The sequence below is a fragment of the Chaetodon trifascialis genome, chromosome 19 (assembly GCF_039877785.1).
Source record: "Chaetodon trifascialis isolate fChaTrf1 chromosome 19, fChaTrf1.hap1, whole genome shotgun sequence".
Lineage (NCBI taxonomy): Eukaryota > Metazoa > Chordata > Actinopteri > Chaetodontiformes > Chaetodontidae > Chaetodon > Chaetodon trifascialis.
The window spans coordinates 4,262,973-4,284,597 of record NC_092074.1 but is presented as its reverse complement, the minus strand read 5'-3'; the positions used below and the strand labels follow the sequence as shown (position 1 = coordinate 4,284,597).

At 43.9% G+C, this 21,625-nt stretch overlaps 1 protein-coding gene across 3 annotated transcripts in view; it reads right to left on the bottom strand.

The window, feature by feature from the left end:
• Window positions 1–21,625, bottom strand: part of fynb (FYN proto-oncogene, Src family tyrosine kinase b) — a 75,175-nt gene that overhangs the window by 16,497 nt on the left and 37,053 nt on the right. For all 3 annotated transcript variants that reach the window (XM_070986847.1, XM_070986849.1, XM_070986848.1), the window contains exons 3-5: window positions 17,097–17,353; window positions 8,700–8,796; window positions 1,515–1,613 (exon numbers count right to left, since the gene is read on the bottom strand). In XM_070986847.1, coding sequence (XP_070842948.1) covers window positions 1,515–1,613; window positions 8,700–8,796; window positions 17,097–17,343 — 443 coding nt within the window. In that variant the 5' untranslated portion in view covers window positions 17,344–17,353. The remainder of the gene's footprint in view (window positions 1–1,514; window positions 1,614–8,699; window positions 8,797–17,096; window positions 17,354–21,625) is intronic.

Genomic DNA, 21,625 nt, shown 5'->3' with positions numbered 1-21,625 from the left:
TTGCAGGGCCACATGCAAGGACAAACAAACATTCACACTCACACTCACACCTACGGACAATTTAGAGTCATCAATTAACCTAATGAGCATGTTTTTGGTCTGTGGGAGGAAGCCGGAGTACCCGGAGAGAACCCACACATGCACGGGAAGAACATGCAAACTTCACACAGAAAGGTCCCGCCTGACCCGGGGATCGAACTGGCAACCTTCTTGCTGCGAGGCACGCGCACTACCTGCTGCGCCACCGTGCAGCCCCTGTTCTCACTTCCACTTCCATTGTCCGTCAACGTGTTCTCAAGGTCATTTTGAAAAGAACAGAAAATCCTTTGTAGCTATTGTGGTGGACAGTGTTTGACCCTACACACCTGTCTTTAAGGCTTCACTGTGGGAAAGAGTCTTGTGTCATGTGTACATGGTGACATGTTGCCTGCAGTTTTGACTGTGGCCACTATTTCTGAAAATGAATTGTTGGTGCCCTGGAGATGAATCATAATACTGACCTCCTCACATTTCCCAGTAGTGACCCTGTTAGGCCAAAATTTCTCCATTTGGCAAGAGATACATGTACGCACAATATGCATGACATAATGGTATGGTATCTGCTGTCACTGCTGTGCCAGCAGATATGTTTCTCCTGAAACCAAACCAAAAAGAGTGGTCATCAGGAAGAAAAAGGTAGAGGTTAACATATTTAAAAAGCTAACTTTTCAAAGTGGTTCTCAAATGGACTGAGACGACACTGAGAGGAGGAAAAGAGACAGAGGAAATGTGAGCGGTATGACACCAAAGTACGTGTTTCACAGATGTAGATCTGTGCTGATAGCCAGAGCTGCACCCACTCTGCTTTTAATCGCAGCATGCTCCAGTCGGCTCATAATGAGATTCTACACCACAGTGAACTGAGCGAATCTTTACTCAGAAACCTTATTCTGACTGAAACGGCAGGTGGGGGTGGAGGGGGGGGTGAGCGGTTCAGGTCTGTGGCAGCAGTAGATGCTACACACACAGACTGATGATTAAAGTACTTGTGTTTTCTCATTCTTTCCCTTTCTTCATATGTCTCAATGGTAGAGTGTGTACATGTTGAAGCTAAAAATGGATCCACTCAATGAAGAGTAAAGTGAAAAAAATCCCACACCAACTTGGATATGTTTACCTCTCACTCAGAGTCTGGCTGGCATTTCAAATTCTAAATCCATCTCTTTATAGTGTCACATAAATGTCATTTTATCAGGCCAGTAGAAACATGCTCAGAAAGTAGAAACTAGGGGATGACGATGACCTTTATCTGCTGAATTTTGTTCCTCAGAAGGTTAAATCTGCATGTGTGGCTGTCAGTCTGCAGCCTCATGTCCACTAATCTAGAGCTACTTCAGAGCACGTTCTACATGAAAGTCACTGGGTCTCTGAGGAGTATTCACACACACACACACACACACACACACACACACACACACACACACACACACACACACACACACACACACACACACACACACACACACACTACTTACTCCTCAGCCTGGATGGAGTCCACTGGAGCCACGTAATTACTGGGAATGTAGCCGCTACCACCAGTGGTGAGCGAGCGAGCATCCCACCAGTCCCCCTCACTGGAGGAGAGAGAGAGAGAGAGAGAGAGAGAGAGAGAGAGAGAGAGAGAGAGAGAGAGAGAGAGAGAGAGAGAGAGAGAGAGAGAGAGAGAGAGAGAGAGAGAGAGAGAGAGAGAGAGAGAGAGAGAGAGAGAGAGAGAGACATTAACACACTTTATTTCATATCAGCTGACATGCTCTGAACCCTGCAGCCAATGACATTGAAAAGGTACAATGGCATTGTACACACTGTGTGAGTTGACAGAAATCAAGAACCAGTCAAGACAAATCTCCAATAATTTGAACTCTCTACATTTTATTAAACTAAACAATAGTCAAAAAGTCCACAGTTTGAATATTTATGGTTGTTCTTTCTGAGAGAAGGAAGGTGAGAGGATTAAAATCAACCTCATGTCTGTGCGGTAACTGCAGAGCTGCACTCAGGACGTGGTTACCGTAGCTACGTGTAAACAGCTAGCCTGACTGTCCGAAGTGAAAACCTAACACCATGAAAGCTTAAGTTCACCAAACTGTCCCACCGTTGAATCTTGTTGGTTTAACCTGTGAGGAGAACAAACTGTGGTTTCAGAGGCAGAGTTACGTGCTGGAACTGTTCCTTAGCTAACAGCTTGGTCGTACTTCAACAAGAAACACATGAGCTACAACATGCAGCACCCCTACAAGTACACGCTCTTCTGTTTAGCTGACTTCTCCTGGCTGTTGTAGCGTTGGCCAGAGGCCAGCTGTCCCCCCTCCGTCCAGTCTTCACAGTCTTCTAAGCTAAGCTAACCACATCCTGACACCAGCTCAGCATTTAACACGCAAACGCGATGTTTCACAAAAAGTGAAACTGTTTTTTAAGATAAATAGAGCTGAACTGTTTGTCTTTTCCTGCATTCCTGGCACTCTTGTTTCAGCCTCTCTACTCAGTCGCTGAAGTGTGACGTTAGTGACACACGAGTTGAAGTTTGGCTGTGTTAAAGGGGGTCTGCTAAATGTCTAGAAAGCACAGAAGGGCAGAGGAGGAGAAGGGAGGAGAGACTCCTTAAAGACCTCTCAGCCTGGATGCCCACACAGCCATTAGTGTCTCCCTCTGATGTCCTCTGCGTCTCTTTGGGCTCATCCATCCCTCACTGCGCCTCCAACTCTTTCATCTGTCCACTCACTCAGCTACTCATCTTCCATCCTCCTCCCTACCTAACACGTCTCATATTTAATCTTTTCTCCCTTTCATATTCCCACATCCTGACGCACTTTGGGTTCAAGAAGTCCGTCACACCCCCCTCTTCCTCCCATCACTGCATCTTAAAAGCCAAGATTCAGTTTATGTATTTGGCCACATTCATTTGAGGCACTTGGTCTGTTTGAGTTGCATCATAACCATTAGCATGAGAAGCGAAACCTCTGCAACTTTAAAATGGAAATTCATTCAGAATGTGCCACAATATTGACATTAGACAGACCTTTAAATAAATTTAAGTTTAGCTTCTTTGTGAATTCCAGCATGGGGCGACCACTAAAATGGCACGACCTGATATGTTTGCTGTTTATTTTCCTTCTGATCAAAATAAAAAAGTATGATGCCACCTAGAGATTTCTCCAGCACAGCCACAAAGGTCACATTAGTGATAAATGAAAGTTAAAAGCAACACGACGTGTCTCAGTAAGCTGTTGGTCCATTAAGAACTTCCAGACAGCTTCAATGCTCCTCTGCAGAGACTCTCCAAGTCTCTAGATCTCCACTGGAACATGAATGGCATTTATTTATCAATTCTTTCCCATTTAATTTGTTACAAATCTGTGGTTTGACACTAAAGAGCAGGTTTTGCTGTCAGTCCCTCAGAGTCAGGGCCAGGATTTCAACGATCATACATGCAGGAATCCATCTTAGAACAGGCAAACAGATTGATCTGTACGCCCGCAGAAGCCCTCAGCAGACCATGATGCACTGCAGCGTCATGGTCTGCTGGAGCCTCAGAGGCATGTGACTGGAGCAGCTTTTGCTCTTCACTCTGACTGTTGCCCTCGCCATACCTAAGGCCAGCTGACTGCCCTGCCATGAGCTCTGTGCTGTTGGGAGTCTCTCTCAATTCATTAAGGACTTTTCCTTTAATGATTTCCTTTCACTGCCAACAAATCCCATGAAAAGACCAAAACCAACAATGAACTGATCCTATAATCAAAAACTGCCTGTGTGGCTAAAGCCTGAGACGCTGTACACTGTACTCCTCTGCGCCGTGCTGTCCATTAAAAACACATCAGTGAGCCACATTGTTGCGCTGTTTCATTTGACTTGTTCCCACTAAAATTTAGCACAAATTTACACAAAATCAGCAGGAAATGAATGCGAAAATGCAAATGAATGCATGTTCACTTGCAGCCACTGCTGCTATGTGAAAATATTTGGAGCTGGGTGCATTCAGATAAATGGCTGGTGGTGCAGCGCTTCCAGTCTGGAGATGGTGTCATTAAACCACTGCAGAAGGAGAGGGCACAAAGAGATGACATAATTAGAGGAGCTCCAGCTAAACCTAAAAAAGAATGAAAACATTGTGGAAAACGTGGTGGAAACATGACATTTCTGTTTGTTTCGTGCTCTCATTTTAGGAAGGTTACAGTCTCCACAGCGATCTGAGGTTTTCCTCTGACTGCTGCTGTTCTCCTCTTCAACGAGCACAAGCTTCAGTGGCATTTCTGTCACATGCTTTATGTGTGCAACGATCTGTTTTCCATTTCACTGAATTTTGCATTTATCTATCCACCTAATTTTCCACCTCAGCCAGACGGAAAAACTTTTCTTGTGATATTTCAACTTTTTTGGAATTTGAATGGAAGTTTTTTAATGCACAAAGTGAAACTTACTCTCCCGCACCACACGCCCTTATTGTTCCTGTTTGCTACAGCTGTTTTAGGAGATCGCTAAGCACATTTTATGAAGAAAACGACACATTTGTCACCCATTTTTAAACACAAACATCTTTGGGCTGGAGGCTGAGAGCCGCAAACACGGCGGGGCGATCTTAAAGCATTTATTGGTTTTGATCTTTTCATGTGATTTGTAGAAAAACATAGGTAATAGCATCCTTTAAGAAAAGCAGAAGTGAATGAGGCAGTAAACAAGCTGAGCGTGGAGTTTTCTAGGTTGTTACTAACATGCATTTATGTTTTATCACACTCCTACAGACACTCTCCCCTTCATTCATCTCTACTTCTCCACCATTTCCCTTCCCCTCTTCTCCTCGCCTTCTCCCTTCAATCCCTCACTCTCTTCTTCACACACATCGATATCTGGCTGCCTTAAGGGACAGCTAGCAGTAGTGGTTTACCATAATTACCAATGCTTTCACATGAATGCACAATCTCACATGTACATTTTCTTCCCCCATGCTCATACTTTGACAATGGCCCTGTGACACACTGTACCACCCGGTGACTTGTTTCTATCACACCCCTTACACACCAGGAGGGAGCGTCTGTGGGTATGTGTGTTTGTGTGTGTGTGTGAGAGGGATGCTAAACACAGACAGAGAGAGAGAAGGGAGTGGAGGAAGGGGGAGGAGAGGCGCTGTTGGTCCTACATTTATGCTGAATAAAGCCATGAGGGGGGATCGCCTGGGGACGACATCCCAGGCAGAAACAGGCCTGCTTCCCTTTGTTCACGAGGGATCCCTCAGGAGGGAGGACGGAGGGAAAGATGGAGTCTCAGCAATCTGCCTTCTGAGAGAGAAAAGTATGCAGGAGCGGGAGGATGTGTTTGTGCGGTGTAAGATGTGTCGGTATGTGTGTTTGTGTGGAGCCAGAGAGACATAAACAGACGGGGCGGGGTGGGCCCCAGTCTGTCCCGCTGCCTCTTTTGTCTTCAGAAACAAAACCCCTTAAACCAACTCCGCTCTGCCGCAAAAAGACAGAAAACAACAACAAGAGTAAACAAAGAACCTCCCTCCTGTCTCCAAATGGATTCAAATCCTCTCTCCCCGTGGTGACTGCTGATGAGAGAATAATTAAACACAGGACCGTGTTGACTGAGAGGAGTCACACAGCACAGGCACTCATTCACAGCACCACAATGTGTCTGTGCATGTGCATTCAGCAGAATGAGAACAACACTAATTTCATTTACGAACAGCGTAGACTTGTAGCATTCTGTAAAAACAGGAGCTGCTTCCTGATTATGTCTGATGAAGCTTCACAATAACATGGTGGGTTATAAAAAGCCTGGGCTGAATGCAGCACCTTATAAACATTCAGGGATGGAGGCCTGTTTCCTAGAGGATGTCATCACAAAACAAAAAGGGACAACAGTGCCTTCTGTCAGTTGATGCGGCGGCGGCGCTGGGATCTCTTGTGGAGCTGCCTCACGTGAGCCCCGCCTGCTCGGGCATCTGTCAGTCACTTCCTGCCAGCTCTGATGGCTGGGGCAGATGAGGATTTTAGGCTTTTACCGCCTTGGTCCAGCAGGGGTCAGTGTGGCTGGCTGGAAGAAGCCCAGTCCATATTTGAGGCGTGGGAGGATGAAGGGAGGTGGAGAGGAGAGGAGAGAGGGAGAAGGGGTGAAGATACACCTCTGTCTGGCCCCTGCTGAGGAGGAGGAGAGAGAAGGGAGGAAGAGGAGGGAGCCTAGGCTCCAAATGATGGTGTCTTCCTGCTCTGGCTGAGCGCCAGCAGGGACTGAGGTGTGTCCTGGAATGTGCAAGACGCTGGCCCGGACAGGATGCTCGCTGGGTGTGGTGAGGAGGAAGACTAACCTTGCTGGGCCAAAGGCTGGGGTGATAAGGCAGCCATGTACAGTAGAGAGTTTCCATAATTCATCAGCAGCTGGCTTACACGGCATAAGCATTAACATTTCATACGTCAGATGCTGTGTTTCTGTGTGAAAGTACAGGAAAGCATCAATAAAGCACGTTCTACGAGCACAAGTGTTGCATTAACTACCATGACTAATATTAGAAGCAACACTTATCCAAGGGTATGGTTTGCACTGGGGACATTCTGTGTGCTTCTTTTGCCCTGGATTTCATCTCTAAAGCTACATATAGGCTAGATAAAGAACAAAGGCTGTAAAAATACTGAGCTCATGTTTCCAAGTTGCCACATTGCCCCAAAAGCATGAAAAAGATAGTATTTTCCTAATAATTTCATATGAAGAGAATTCTGTTTTTTGGTAGAAATGATAAGGAACAGACACTGCTCTAAATGCTACATGTTTTCTGGGAAATGAATTGTTGAATCTATATTGTAACTTAATCATAGCTAAATAATCGTCAATGTGTGATTATGTTATCACTCCACGTTTGTTTCTTTCATCAGTGACTATTTTTTTGTGCAAACTGTAGCTTTGATAAGTGATACAGTTTTATTCACTATGGCTGGCTATTATGGTGTATTGATAACATGGAAATTGGTTTACAGTTCAGCCTATAATTTGCACTTGAAGCAATTTCATATTTAAAAGACAGCAGCAGTGTTACTTACATGAGGAGCACAAAGGAAATACATGTTAATCATATTTATGCAAACAGAATCTTCAAGGACCATATCAGTTTCAAACCTTTAGTCCAAATCATATTTATGTTACTCCACAGGCTGTCATTTTGCCAGGAATGCTGCTGCGTCATTGGCATCTATTGGTTTCCTTAATGGACAGAAATAAATAAATAGACTCCTGCTGTATTTGTGTAATCCATCACAGTAAACATCAAGTCTACAGTACGATTTTTCATGTCAGTCTGTACCTGTGTTGTATTATCAATCAACAATAACGCAGACTTGACGTTCACGGTGAAGGACGATACATCCCAAGAAGTTTCAAAAGCTTGCTAATTGATTTTTAAACTGAATGGAACCCAAAGCGGTCAGCGGCAACTGTTACTCACTATTGACAGAAATAGCATTCCCATACTTTCAGTTTTGTTTCACTTGAAGAACCAAAAAAACAAAAAAACTGACTTCATTGTGAAACTAAACCTTTGGTAGTTATCCAGAATCCATTCTAATGATAGGGCTGCTTTGTGACACTGTGTCATTCCACTGGCTGCATGTTCACCTATTGGCACAGAAATCAAAGAGCTAGCCGTGTAGTGACGGCTACATACAGGCAATCAGCTTAATGAAACAACGGAGTCACAGCAAACCTGCTGTCCATGAAACCTAAAGGAGAGCAGGGTCAGGGCAGAGGACCAGCAGTCTCCCGCCTCCTCATATGTCACTGCACCACTGCAGAAACCCAAACAGAGAGGCAGCTGAGGGTCACTCCAGCAGGCCTCATGTAGACAGAAAGAAAATGAAAACCATCCGCAAGCTGGGGCCAGGATGGTTTAAGAGTTGGCAAATGATCACGCCTCTCCTTCCACACACACACACACACACACACACACACACACACACACACACACACACACACACACACACACACACACACACACACACACACACAGACACGCACGCACGCACACACGCACGCACGCACGCACGCACGCACGCACGCACGCACACACAGGTCGTCTGCAGTTCTGCTGACTGCAAGAAAGGCTAGCCAGCAGCACTGTGGGTGTAACAGGGTACTTCCTGTCCAAGCTCAGAGGGAAATCTTGAAGGAACACCACACTCATCACTGCTGGCTGGAGACCCGGCTCCACCCTGTGTAAACCTTAAATAAACTGTGTTTACTGTTGATTGTCAAATTGCATGTTCAAGCCACCACTTTTACCTCGTTTGAAATGCTCTGCACTCTTAAATATTGTACCCAGTACAAAGATGCTGCAAATTCTGGCCTTCTTTTGATTGCATTTAAGCCTGTTTTTACATCTAAAGAATTCAGTTGAAATGTTAGGGCGCCACGTTGGTGCTAACAACTGAAAAATGTTTTTCAGAACTTTATACTTCCACAAACTGAAGCAAAGCAGACTTATTTTAAGCTCTAGCCTGCTCCAGATTATGAAACCAAAACACTTTTTTCCATGTACAAGCTGCCACTTTTACCTCAGCTGAAATTCAACGCCCTGTCTGCTCTCCTCCCAGCAGCACCATCCCCTTTAAGACAGTGATAAAATAGGAAGCTTGCATTCCTCCCGAGTGCAGGCAGGCTGATAAGCAGCTGTAGCGACTTACGTGCTGTTGATAATCTGGAACCTTTCTCCTTTCCTGAAGCTGAGGTCGTCTTCTGTCCGTGCCTCGTAGTCATAAAGTGCCACAAAGAGGGTGACTCCTGCAGGGGGGATAGAAACACAGAGTCAGCACTCGGCAGATTAGCAAGAGAAAATGAAGCTCAGAGCCATGTTTAACTGAGGACGCAGTAGTAGCTGCAGTACACTGAGTAAGTGGTTTGACTGTAAGTCAGTCATGTTGAATTTAATGGGTAATCAAATTGTACAGGTGATGCAAATAGAATGGAAACAGAGCCCCCAGTAAGTAAAGGACATTTTGAAGGCTTTTCCCAGTAATGGAACTTGAGCACTGGTTGTGTTTCTGCAATAGAGACTTATTCTGTTGGAGCTTTTATTTTTATTATTCTTATTATTCTTATCATTAAAGAGCAGCGCTGGTGGTTAGTCCAGAGTGAAATATTGACAGCTGTTCAATGGATTACATTTATATTTTGTACAAACATTCATGGTCATCAAAGGATAAATCACAATAACTTTGGTGACCCCAAATGTTTTATTTGGTGCCAAAGGCATATCAAATTTTTCAGTTGTCCAGTTAAATATCTGAACATCTACTTGACAGATTGGCACATAATTTGGTATAGATATTCATGGTCACAGGGGATGAATCCTAATGACTGTGTTCATCCTCTCACTTTCCCCTTGTACCACCATAAGGTTTGCCATTTGTGACTGAAATGTCTCAACAGTTACTGTTGAGTACTGTTCAGCCTCAGCTGTACTTAAATTTAGTGCTAACAAGCAAAACCAAGATGGTGAACATTGTAAAAACTGCATACTAAATATCAGCATGTTTGCATTTTCATTGCAAACATGTTAAGATTATGGTATGGTGGAAAAAAAGTAGTTTGTACAGCGAGCATTTAGCATAAAACACTGTGGCTAATCGTTAGCGTAGCTGCAGATGCTAAATATGTCAGTATGCTTTACACAAAGTACTTGCTGTGTCATCTACTAGCATCCCTTCTACCTCCACATTTAGAGGTTAGACTTGAGGGGGGGCTGCATGTGACAGTTTTTGTGGCTTCTGAAATGGAAAGCACAAATTATTCCCACTTCATTCAGTGGCTGGCCACGTTCGTGAAGGTGTTGCAGTCGGCAGAATTTCAATATCTCTCTCAAACTCTATATTTCATTCTTCACAGATACAATTCAGCACCATGAAAGCCTCTGAGGAGTGTCCATTTGTACAATTCAATGCAATTCAAGCCTGCAAAGACCTGCTAAAGACAGAGAATTCAAGAGTGATAAGGGGAGCAGTGAGATGCGGCCAGGGGGAGGCGAGCACAGCAGGCTTTTAGCCTGGCTTTTCAGCATGGCCATTCAGAACAGCCATGAACACTTCTGTCTTTAGACGTGGTCAGACGGCATGACTTACCAACTAGTTCATTTCAAGCACACTAAACTCCTTTGTCTTGTAGTATTGTTAACCTTTGCTCTCTCTAATTCTTTGCCACTACAGCTTTCCTGTAGTAGAATCGGCTCCATAAGGGCAGAACAACCTTTGGAGAATCCAAATTCTTTTCATAAAGTACCTGAAGTCACCTTCTCCCTGCTGTGTCTTATCCCCTCTCCCACATCTCCCTCCACTAATCCTCCTAATTCTGCCCTCATCACAGCAGTAAGAAAGAATAGTAGCTCTCATTTGAATATCTCCCAGTAGCACCTCTCTCACAGGAATATTTTCTCACCCTTACATTCCTGCTTACTGCTTGCTTGTGGCAAACGTGATGAAGGAATTTAGGCTCACTGAAAGATGTGTTAACAGATCACAGCAGGAGGTTAATAATACTAATGAAAGTGTGAAGTAGAGAAAAATTCAAACTGTTAAAGTGCCCTTTTAGGTGTGTTTGGTAGAACATAAATATCAAATGGTAAATGGCTGCTAAATAAAAGAAAACAGACCGTGGTTTGAAGATAAAACATTTTGCAAAGAAATCAACTCCCAGGTTTGGGATCCTGAGGCCAAACTAAACCAGTTCATCCAGGTCTTTGTGTATATATTAACACAAACTGTAAAATTACACTGAATGGATCATTCATTCTTATTTACTTTTAATTAGGGTGATGAGGTTATAGCGCTTTGAGAACTCCATTTGTGATTGAATTCACTGTCTGACCACTGTCAATGAACACTGTGCTTCTCTTAATCAGAGCATCCCTACAACAGTTTCAGTTTAGAAAGGTTCAACATTGCTCTTTCATGCAAGTGTTTGTCTGCTTGTCTGGGGGAGATCCACCACCTGAACTGTATGGTCTCACAGTAATCCAGCCTTGCAGGACAGCAGTGAGCTGCTTCGGACATTCAACAGTATGGTGACGGAAGCTGGGATCTGGATTGCCTCCATCCAGTTTGATTCCAATCAGATGGGCTAAAACCTCTCTAGATAAAAATCAGTGGCCTGAAAAACCTTCCCAGCCAGTCCAGCATTATCTCACAACAACACTACTGATGGCAGAAATAGAGGAGAAAGGAAAGTGAAAGATGTTTTTTTACACACCGTTCATGTCCAAAATTCTCAATGTAAGTAACGTAGTTTTTGCACGACTTCCATGAAGCTCATATCCACAACCTCCCTCATGCCGTTGGCCTCTTTAGTGATAAGAGAAAACCGAAATGGTTTTCACACAACAGCAAGAGAGTTCCTGTGGAAAGTTGTACAAACTAGAAGTGTGAAGCGACAGTATTGATGTTATGTAATTCATCTGAATGCATGTCAGTGGAAGCCACGTCCATCTGTTTCACTTCTTAATGGGTATCTGCTAATATTACAGTACATCAACACTTCACTATACAGACATCATAATCAAACACAGCACTGGGATCTGTGCACTGAATAGGATGCCAGTGTCTCATGAGTAGACAGTGAGGCCTATGCTTACTAGCAGGGGACTAATACTAACCCTAACCCTACAAAGACTCTAACAGTGTAATAGTGGTGCCATATTCAACACCCATTAACCCATGCTTTGAGAAAACAGTTTCATAGCAGCCATGCTGATTATCAACCCTCAAGACCAGTTGAACGTTATAGTTCATGTTTGCCACCTAAGCCACAGGGGTGCCCATGCTAGGTTACTTTTCAAGGAGGCTTTTTGAAGCTTACATTTAGATTATCGCTGACTGCAATCTTATCATTTACTCAACTCACATATTTTTCATTTGGCAACATGATGGTGCGAGGTGGTACGAAACAATCAGAAACCACTACGACTAAGAAATCAAGTCAACAGTCCGTATCTTCAAAGCAGTACAATAATGTCTGTAATTGTTACCACAACACACACAGTATCAAAATGAATGAATTCATCTATTAAGACCATCATTTCTAGAATGAACTTGTACATTTCTCCACTGACTTCAGTACAGTCTGAGCTTTCTGCAGTTTAAGAACACACTCAGGTTTTTTGAGAATGTCTAATAATCATATGATGAGAGGCACTGGGGTATTTGCCATGTGCAACAAATGTGGAAACACTGTTTAGAGAAACTACAACATGGAGATGTAGGGATAGCACCAGTTTATTTCTTCAGAGATGAGGACTGCACAAAGACCATTAGATGTTGTTAAAAGCTCTGCAAAAAGCAAGTTAGTAGACCTTGAGTTAATATCATTTTGTCAGGAAAGAACTTTCTGAGCCCACAGTTTATCGGAATAATCAAAAGAGGTCAAATTGAAAGTGAGTGTTCCCATAATGTGAAAAAATCCTCACAGCTCAGGAAAACCGAGGCACAGATTTAGGATGACTCTGACTGTTCACCTTGTTTTCACTTCCAAATAAGTTTCACTAATCTATGGTTTTGTCTGATTGTCTGATGCTCGGGTTTCTTTCACCAGTAGACTTCATTTTAATAATGTTGTTGCTTTCCTAGATCTCAACAATTAACTTAGCGAGTGCAACGTGATCATTACCAATAGGGATGAAGGTCAAAACAATGTCATAAACATGAGCCTTTTCGAGGTATGAATCTCTATCTATCTCACTATCTCAGGTTTTTTTGATTTGTCCTGTGTCATAACAGAGCACACGAGAGTCGAGATAAGACAAAATCAGCTCTCAAAGTGTTTTGCTCAGATTTGTGGCGACTGTGGCTGTTGAGCTGTTTCATGCCTGAGTGTTTGACAAATGGAAGCTGAATGGGTACTTCTTTAAAGTCCACTTAAACTCTCTTGATCACATTTATTCAAGTCATTTCACTCCAGACGCTCTCAGCGGGCTGAGGCTTTGTGGGGAACGGTGTCGATAGGAAGAGGCTATGTGAGGCTCTCGCTGATGGGACTGCAGATAGAGAGGACCTGCCGCTATTCATGTGATAACAAACAGAGAGGAGGCAGAGCAGGCTGGTAAAAAGAGAGTGTTTGATAGAAACACTTTGGCTTTCTAGCCTTCGGAACATAACAAGGCCCTGAATGCATCACGGCTGTGGTTTTCACTGTTCAAATGTTCCATTAGGTCAGCAAAGGTGGACACTCGGTATAAACTGATTTATTGATTCATCTTAGAGTTGTCTGCTGGGATCCTACTCAATTAGTTACATAAGGCCATAGGACTAGCTGTGAATTTCCATGTGGGGAAATGACATCAGCAAAAGATCAACTGTTAATCAATAAGATGTCCGATGCCAACTGCAATTTGGGTTCCTCTGCAGTGCGACTGAGTGGGGTGATTGTGGCTGTTAGGCAAACAAGCCAGGCAGCTGTGTTATAACAGAGGTTGAGAGGGAGGGGCAGCTTATGTCCAAATTTCCCCACCATGACAAAATTAAAAAGCTAAACCCCTCTCTGCTCCTCTGCCACTGTGTGGATTTGGATTACACAGCGTAGAAAATAATCCGCACTTTGAGGGAGAGGACTCCTGCTAAGTTGAGTGGAAATGCTGAGTTCCTCTGCAGAGCAGCCTGGGCTCAGTCAAACATAAAGGATATCCTGAGTAGGAATATTCCCTACCTAAACAATGAGCCCGGCACACAAAGCCCTGTGCTAATGCCAGCCGGACGTTCTTGACATGGCTGGGTTGGGGTCAGCAGTGGAGCTGCAGCAGGGACTGTGAGGTGAGGATTACTGGGACTCTGGGATGCCACAGGAAGTCTATCACTACACAAAGAATCCCTTCACGATTTGCATACGGAGGTGTATGTATGTGGGCGGCTGGGAGCTTTCACTGAGCGCAACCAATGCTGTAAATGTGTGGGAATGAAGTAAAAAGAAACAACCTTCACACTCCAATATGTGTTGCAGATACTTTCCCTCATGTGACAAAGGTACATTGCTGCAAGAAATATCCTTCAGATGAATTATTTCCTCTTCTGTGTTCCGTTTGTCTCTCCTAGCTTTTGCAGTCTCTTGACTGATGGCTTTGATTGTTTGTAATTTTTGACCCAGAAGCTGTTGACTGTAGTTGTTGTCGTAGTGCATTGCTTCGTGTGTATCAGTCACATACATCACACCCACAGCCTAATCTGCTGGCCGCTGAGCAGCTACACTCAAACACACCTCACTGCATGAACTTCTTCTCTATCAAGCTCCCTTTTTTCATTTCTCATACAATTACTTTTGCCAATTTTCAAGTATTCAGTGCAACACCTTGACCAGCAACACCAGTCTGAGAGTGTGCTCCATTATTGAGCGAACATTTTTGATTTAAAAATTCACACGGTGTACAACTTACTTAAAGTGAGGCACATTAAGGTTGTGAGGGCTTATCTACTGCTGCCATTCTTCAGTTGTCCGTCACTCGTCCTCTGTTTTCATCAACAGGGCTACAGAATGTCTCGTATTTCAGTCATGCTACAGGCACATAATCACAACCTTTTATTCATCAGCTTTTACACACATAACTGCATGAGTGATGCTGCGGATGAATGCATCCTGGGTAGACAGTGACAGGAGACTGAAGCTGCTTTCGCTACACAGGATCTCTACACATGATCAGTGGCAGAGCTGCTCCATATCGCTGTAACTCACTGTCCAATTGAGAGAGTGAATGTCCCAAATCTTGAGGGAGCATTGCCTTGGGTGTTGCACTCAGTTTGGATTTTCTGCCTCATTGCAGGGCTCAAAGTTCAATCAGTATAAACTTCGACTTTATTTGGTGTTGACCTTTCAATGTGCAGCTAATGAGATCACAGCTGTCCATGACATAACCTTTGAACAACCTGTGATACAAGGAGACAAAAAGCTTATTCTCTTTGTTTTAAAGTTCTCAGAACTCTTCCACACCATGATACTATCCTAAATGATGTGCCAGGAAGACTACTGATCCCTCAGTATTCATACATTCACTCATGAAAAGCAAATGAATGCCTCATTTGTTTTTCCTGTTTGCCTCTTTCACTCTGGACGAAAAAAATTCACTAACACCCACTAACATCTGGCTTTTGTCTTCAGTGGGAAAGGGTTTAATGGGTATTCATTCGCAGGACAAATGGCTCTGCAGGAGTCACGCGTTTTTAGTGGCTCAAGCTCCGATCTGCAGTGATGGAAACGTGACAGCTGGTTGGACACGTCAGTTTTCGCCTCTTTTGTGCAGCTATGATGATGACAGTTCTGGATGTTAGTGCATAACTGTTTCCTGACATCAGACAGAACTGTCAACTCGTTAGACTCCGTTTCCATCCATTACAATTACTGCTGTGTGGTTGGATGTTTGCGGTTTACATCCATGTCAGTGCAGACAGTCCAGACTGTGACCTTTTGGCTATAAAATGCCATCATTTCATTATTTTATCCTATTAGACATTTCTATGAAATTCTGTCCTAATTAGAATAATATTTATTTTGTTATGGCCCAAAATGTGTCGTGTGAGGTCATAGTGACCTTTGACCAGCGAAACCTAATCAGTTCATCCTTGAGTCCAAGTGAACTTTCAGGCCAAATCTGAAGAAATTCCCTCAACGTGTTGCTGAGATATCACATTCATATGAGGTTGCCCTGTTGTTAGTGAGGAGGCATAAACAAAGTAACCACTTTACTATTGCTGTCCGGCTCCTTTCTACTGTTCTCTGTTTTCTGGTGTAATGTGACGTCAAATGTGACACAGCAGAAAAACCAAAGGAGCAGAGAGGCAAGCTCCTCTACTGGCAATGGGAGAGGAGTCAGCAGCCCATGTTTAGTGGCTTTACCTGCATTTCAAAACCTGCATATACAGGCTCATTTTCTCTTAAAGAGGTATACCTCTGTCTTCCACTCCCTCCTGGTCTCCAGTAACGCCTTTCCCTTACCTGGCCTGCTTCACCCAGTCACACACCTGCGTGCCATTCCCTCGGACTAGATTCTGTTAGCCTGTTGCCAGACTGTGTTTGCAGTTCACTAAGCTTTCCAGCTTCCTGACCCCTGCCTGATCCCTGTCAGTTAGGTCTGCCTTTCTCTCATTGGCCTTTCAGTATTTTGACCCTTGCGTGTTTACTAGAATAAACCATTTTGGACTTTGATATTTACCTGATTGTTACATGTCTTGTTTGTGGGTCAGTGAGAATAAAAACTATAACATGGAATACGAGAGTTGTATATATCCTCCTATGAGAAAACTCATCAGTCGTTCCAGCAAATGTCCAAAAATAACATATGGAGACGAAGGATCTCTTGTACATGAGCAATCCTGAACAGCACCTCTGCAGCGGAGCTGGATTAGTCTGCACTAAGGTTAATGCTGTATGTACTGTTTTATGCTTTACGATTAGCGTCGATGTCTTCTTTCGCTTTCCATCATTTCCAAATGTATTAGAGCTTCAGAGGCTGTATGTGATTATATCTGGATTAGACAAAGTTTGTGTTATTTTTAATCTCTTGAGAGAAAGACACACTGCTGTGACTGCAGAGTTCATAAGAAAATCAGAAAACCAGAGTTGATCAAAATATAACTGAGTTGATCAATTTACTTAAATATTTAATACATTTATATTGGCAAAGATGTGAATGATTGATTAAAACAAATGATGTGCTGAAGGCAGAATCCTTATTTATTAAAACATCCTTGGTTTCATAACCCTCATTATCATTCCTAACAACTCTGTTTACCATTTATCAATCAAATATTTAAAGTCCAGCTGAAAGGAAACAGCTCCAGCATACAAAGCTGCTCTGTGAATCACCTTTGAGAGACATCACAGACCAAAAGGGTGAGCTCGATGGCGCCCCCTTGTTGTGCAATAATTCATTAGAATATTGTTCGGTATCCATCTATGTAGGTGAATATCTAATTTCAATGCAGCCAATCAAATGCTTGCCGAAGAAAAATGCACCACTAAAGTCAGTTCGTGGTCTAGAAGGCTAATTAGCCGCAGCTTTGATTTCACTTTGCTTCAGTTTGATGCTGCTGTGGCGTTTACTCTTCCCTTACCTGTCCCTCCACGAGTCCTAAGGGTTCCAGTGTGAGAGGAAGTGCTGACCCCTCCGAAGACGGTCATGCCTTGTCCGACGGGGGCGTGGAAGTTGTTGTAATTGGGGATGGCGGTGACCCCAAAGCTGGGGTAGTGCTGCGGCGTGGGGTCCGCCCCATAGCGGTATCCTGCTCCCTGGGAGATGCTGGTGTCTCGGTCATCTGTGAGTTTGGTTGCCTCCTTATCCTTGCATTGCACACAGCCCATTATCTATAGTCTGTGGATGGCAAGAGAAAGAAAACCAGCTTGGTTTAAATTAAAGCAGGTGGTTTAATCACAGAACTCTAGCATAGTTCAACCAACAATGGCATGAAAACAGAATGACTTTACAACCTGACAGCAGGTTGGGGGTGTGTAAAGTGCAACAATGGAAGATTGCATCAACAATGATAAATGAAACATGATAATGGGCAGCAGAAATGAAAACACAAACAGGCTAAAAGAGATGAATGAATTCAACTTATAAACTAGAAGCTGGACTGGTGGATCAATAAGATGAGACATGCTGTCTGGAAGAAGAACGGGCCGACAGAAAAGCACTCGGCCGCACAGCACACCAAACAGCATGGAATTCATCACTCTCTTCAAGGTTTTCACTTCACACTGCTTTCTCTACAGATGACATCCATCCACTGATGGGCACTCTGGTCTGAGAGACAGGGACCGTTTTTATAGCCTCACACAGCAGCTTGGTCTCTGGATGACTCACACAAACAATGTGTCTCTCTCTTGGTCAGAAAGAATAACGCCTCCTATCAGGGAGGCTGACCGGACAGAAGGGGAGACGTGGAGGCATGGCTGTGCTGTCAACATCGCCCTGTTGATCTTAATGGAGACTGGTGGGAGGACAGAGTGCTGGCGACTGAATGCTGGCTTGATCGTCGAGCCAAACGATCTCTGTCTGCCTGAGCAGCCAGAAGTAAGAATCTGCACCTGTCTTCCACATGTTGGATGCTATCAAAGCATTCAACTATATCCTTTACTGTGCAGTCTACCTATAAATCATCTGCCACAGTCCTCTTTATATAAAAAGTACTACTGCATTCCAGAGAGCTGTAGAAGGCTGCCAGCACTGACTTTCTACTTAACAAGCAAAAAACAAAGGACTCAGCTGCAAATACAGTTACAGCAACGAGTGGGATGTCGATAACCAAAATGAAACTGAAATTTCAGGACTCCAGAAGTAAGAAAACCTCATTCAAAATCTAACAAAAAGTAAAAATAGAGCCAAGGAATAGAGAAAACATGGACACCAACAGGTTCCTTTACAGGTTACTACAGTGAATTAGTCTGTCGCTTCAGCAGTACTGTGGGAGTCATATGGGAGAGAGCAAACAAAGGATGAGCAAACTCTTCAGCTGAACCAGAAAGTTAATTCTAGACATTAGAAATACAAGTTGACAAAATACTCTTAGCTCAAGGCCCACTAAATAGCTATACCGATAATCATCGCGAGTAGGTGGGGTTTACTCACCTCAAGATCCCTGCACCAGCATCAACACAGTTGAAAGTTCAGGTACCAACTACCATCCACAACTTTTGGCAATGGTAAATCAAAAAAGATTTGGGTGGAGCTGCAGTTGCATAAGCAAGTGATGAGCCACCACCGTGACTAACTGAGACACCTGTCAGTCAGGAGAAAACATACCCAACCAGTAAAACAACCACAACCACTGAGGTGTGTTCAATTATTTATGTTTTGAGAGAAAAGCTTGGAACTTTTCAATACGTTGGGACAATGTGGGATTTTTCTGAAGCCACACTCTAGTGGCAATTAGTGGTGGTACATCTAAAAGTTGCACTCCACCAATTTTGCAAAGTTAATTTACTAGTCATGGGCATCACCAGGGTATCTCAGCTTGGGTTTGGAGATGGAGTTACATTACAGGAACGATAGGATCCTGCGTTTGTGGAGCTTGACTCAAAGCTAAAGGCTCGGCCTCGACTCTGTTGATTTGAGCCAACTTTATGGAAGTGCCAAACAGACGAACACTTACAAGGTCATTGCCACATAAGAGTCGTGATATATGTGCTGTACAAAATCTGACTTTGTTTTTGTGATGAGCAGAAACTATTGTGTAGAGTGGAATCTATCCGCTGCAGACGCTACGCTGCAGAGGAGAAGGAACGTTTCTGTTGCACACATGTTCCTGTCGGCTGAAATGGAGATACGGCTCCAAACTGCAGGCTGAAAACATCCTTCTCAATAGTTCATTTATGACTAAGCTACAGCGGTCCGTCCCTCAGAAAAAATTAAATGTTGAGATTTAAAAAAGGACATGAGCCACACCTCAGCGGGGCACAAGATTACCCTTAGACAATTTGGTGTACTCCCAGAGGAACTAATGCCATGTAATTGTTTCTCAGCAAAACAAGAATGGAAATAACTGTGTCGCCACGGTTTATCAGCGCAGACACAACGGGCGATAAATCCAGGCTCTCCCTGAAGACAAAGTGCCGGTCTGGCCTTCAGCTCCAGTCTGTCCTCAGTCTGTGTCACTTGGCGAATATATTTCACCTCCCCCTCTCTCTGTCTCTCCCCTGCTTTCCCTCTGTCTTATGGCTCAGCCGCCTCATCTGACTGCAGCGAAAGGCAGGAAATTTATTCACTGGTGACACACTATAAGGACAGAGAGAGGAATAATGAAGGATGAGTGTGGGCTTTCCCTTCTTAGCAGCAGCAGCAGCAGCAGCAGCAGCAGCAGCAGCAGCAGCAGCAATAAACAAGTGGAGGATCATAGAAAGGAACCTCACTCTTCTATCAGTCGACAGTGCCACTGAGGGACAATAAGCACTTTGAATTGCGATAATCACACAGCAATCTAATGACAAGCTGCCAGAGACAAGAGGCTGCAAAGATGAAAGCCAGAAAGTACATGAACAGCAACACCTTGACACAATATCTGTCTGCTGGATAGATATCACCGCAGAATCTGCTGTGGATATTCACGGTCCCTGATGGTTTCAGTGACCACCATGACCTCTTGTCTAGTGCCGCCCTCAAGCCAAAATTACAAAAGAGGCACAAGATATAATGAAATGTACCAAATCTATTGGGCACAAATCTGCTGAGTACATTCCTGTTACACAGAGTATAAACCCTTCCTAGTTTAGACACTTTTCCTTTAGTGCCTCCCTCAGGATGAGCTTTACTTTGGTATGTCAGAAGGCTAGCATTGGCTGCCCTTGTTTAAGGCTGGGTCTTTATGGATTCCAGTGCAGCCACTGAGAGAAACCTTCTTCTCTACCAATTAGAACAACAGCCTCATACTGACTGACACACCGTGACCACTCTCTTTCAACATAATTACAGACTGATCCCTCAGATGGCACGCTGGTGCCGACAGAGGCCGAAATGCCGTCAGCACAATCAGAGGTTGTCACAGGAAGTGTTTGAAAGAGAGGCATCGTACCGTATTATTTGTGTGGTTTTTTTTTAAACCAAACAAGATAACAATGTGCTGTCTTTGCCAGTGCTTTTTAAGACATGCCCCACAGTCCCAGAGTTCAGTCCACAGAGGAAAGAGTCTGTTTTGTTTTTCCCACAAACCCACAGCAGTGAGCAGTTTGACTGTTCATTCCAAGAATGGACAGTCAAACGTCCACTCCAGGTTTTACTGCGAATCCCCACAAAGCTCCGCTGAGCCCAGCAACTACTGGAGATACCCTGAAATACACACATCCACACTGGAAATGCACACATCCACTGGATTATTCCTCCTCCTGACACAAACCCCAGAGACAAGTCTTATGTTTCACCCTGAGTTGTACACTGCAATAATAATGTACATGTTTTCACAAAATCCCACGGCACACAGAGGGACGAGCTTCTCAAGCTGAATGCCCTGCCTCTTCTCTCTGTGGCACTCTATATGTTCAATCTGTGTCTTCTTTTTAATTTTAGCATCTTTCAAGTGTTTGCTAGAAATGGTCTGATATGGGTCACTGAATGTGCGCAGTGTGTGGAATTGTGAGAGAGTAGAAAGGTGTTCTCAGTTTTGGTTCGCAGCATTGTAAAATGTCAGTGCCGGTGATTCAGCAGCAGTGCAGTGACTGCCTGAGGAAGCACTGCTTTAAGTAACACATATCACATATACGTGCCTTCTGGATAAAGACACAATCTCTGTGCTGACAGCTGCACTACGCAGATGCAAAGGGGATCAGGATGAGTGCAATATCACCTCCAGGGTGGGAAATGACTTCACAATGTGAACATCTACCAGCTACAGACAGATCAACCATCAGTCAATCATTATTTTGTGCTTGAAATCCAGCAACCACTTTCATCTCTTAGAAGCATTTGGCTGGTGCTGACTTCCCATCCTGATCACCTCCGTGCTCCTTGTAATCGTCTCAGTTTGATCCATGTCAATGACCTGGCATCAAACCGAGCTGGCAGAGAAAAATGGCCGGCTCGCTCGCGAAGCAGCAGTGCAGCGGCACACGCCACAACGACTCTGTCAGCGGGTGCTGTAATCCTGTGTGACAG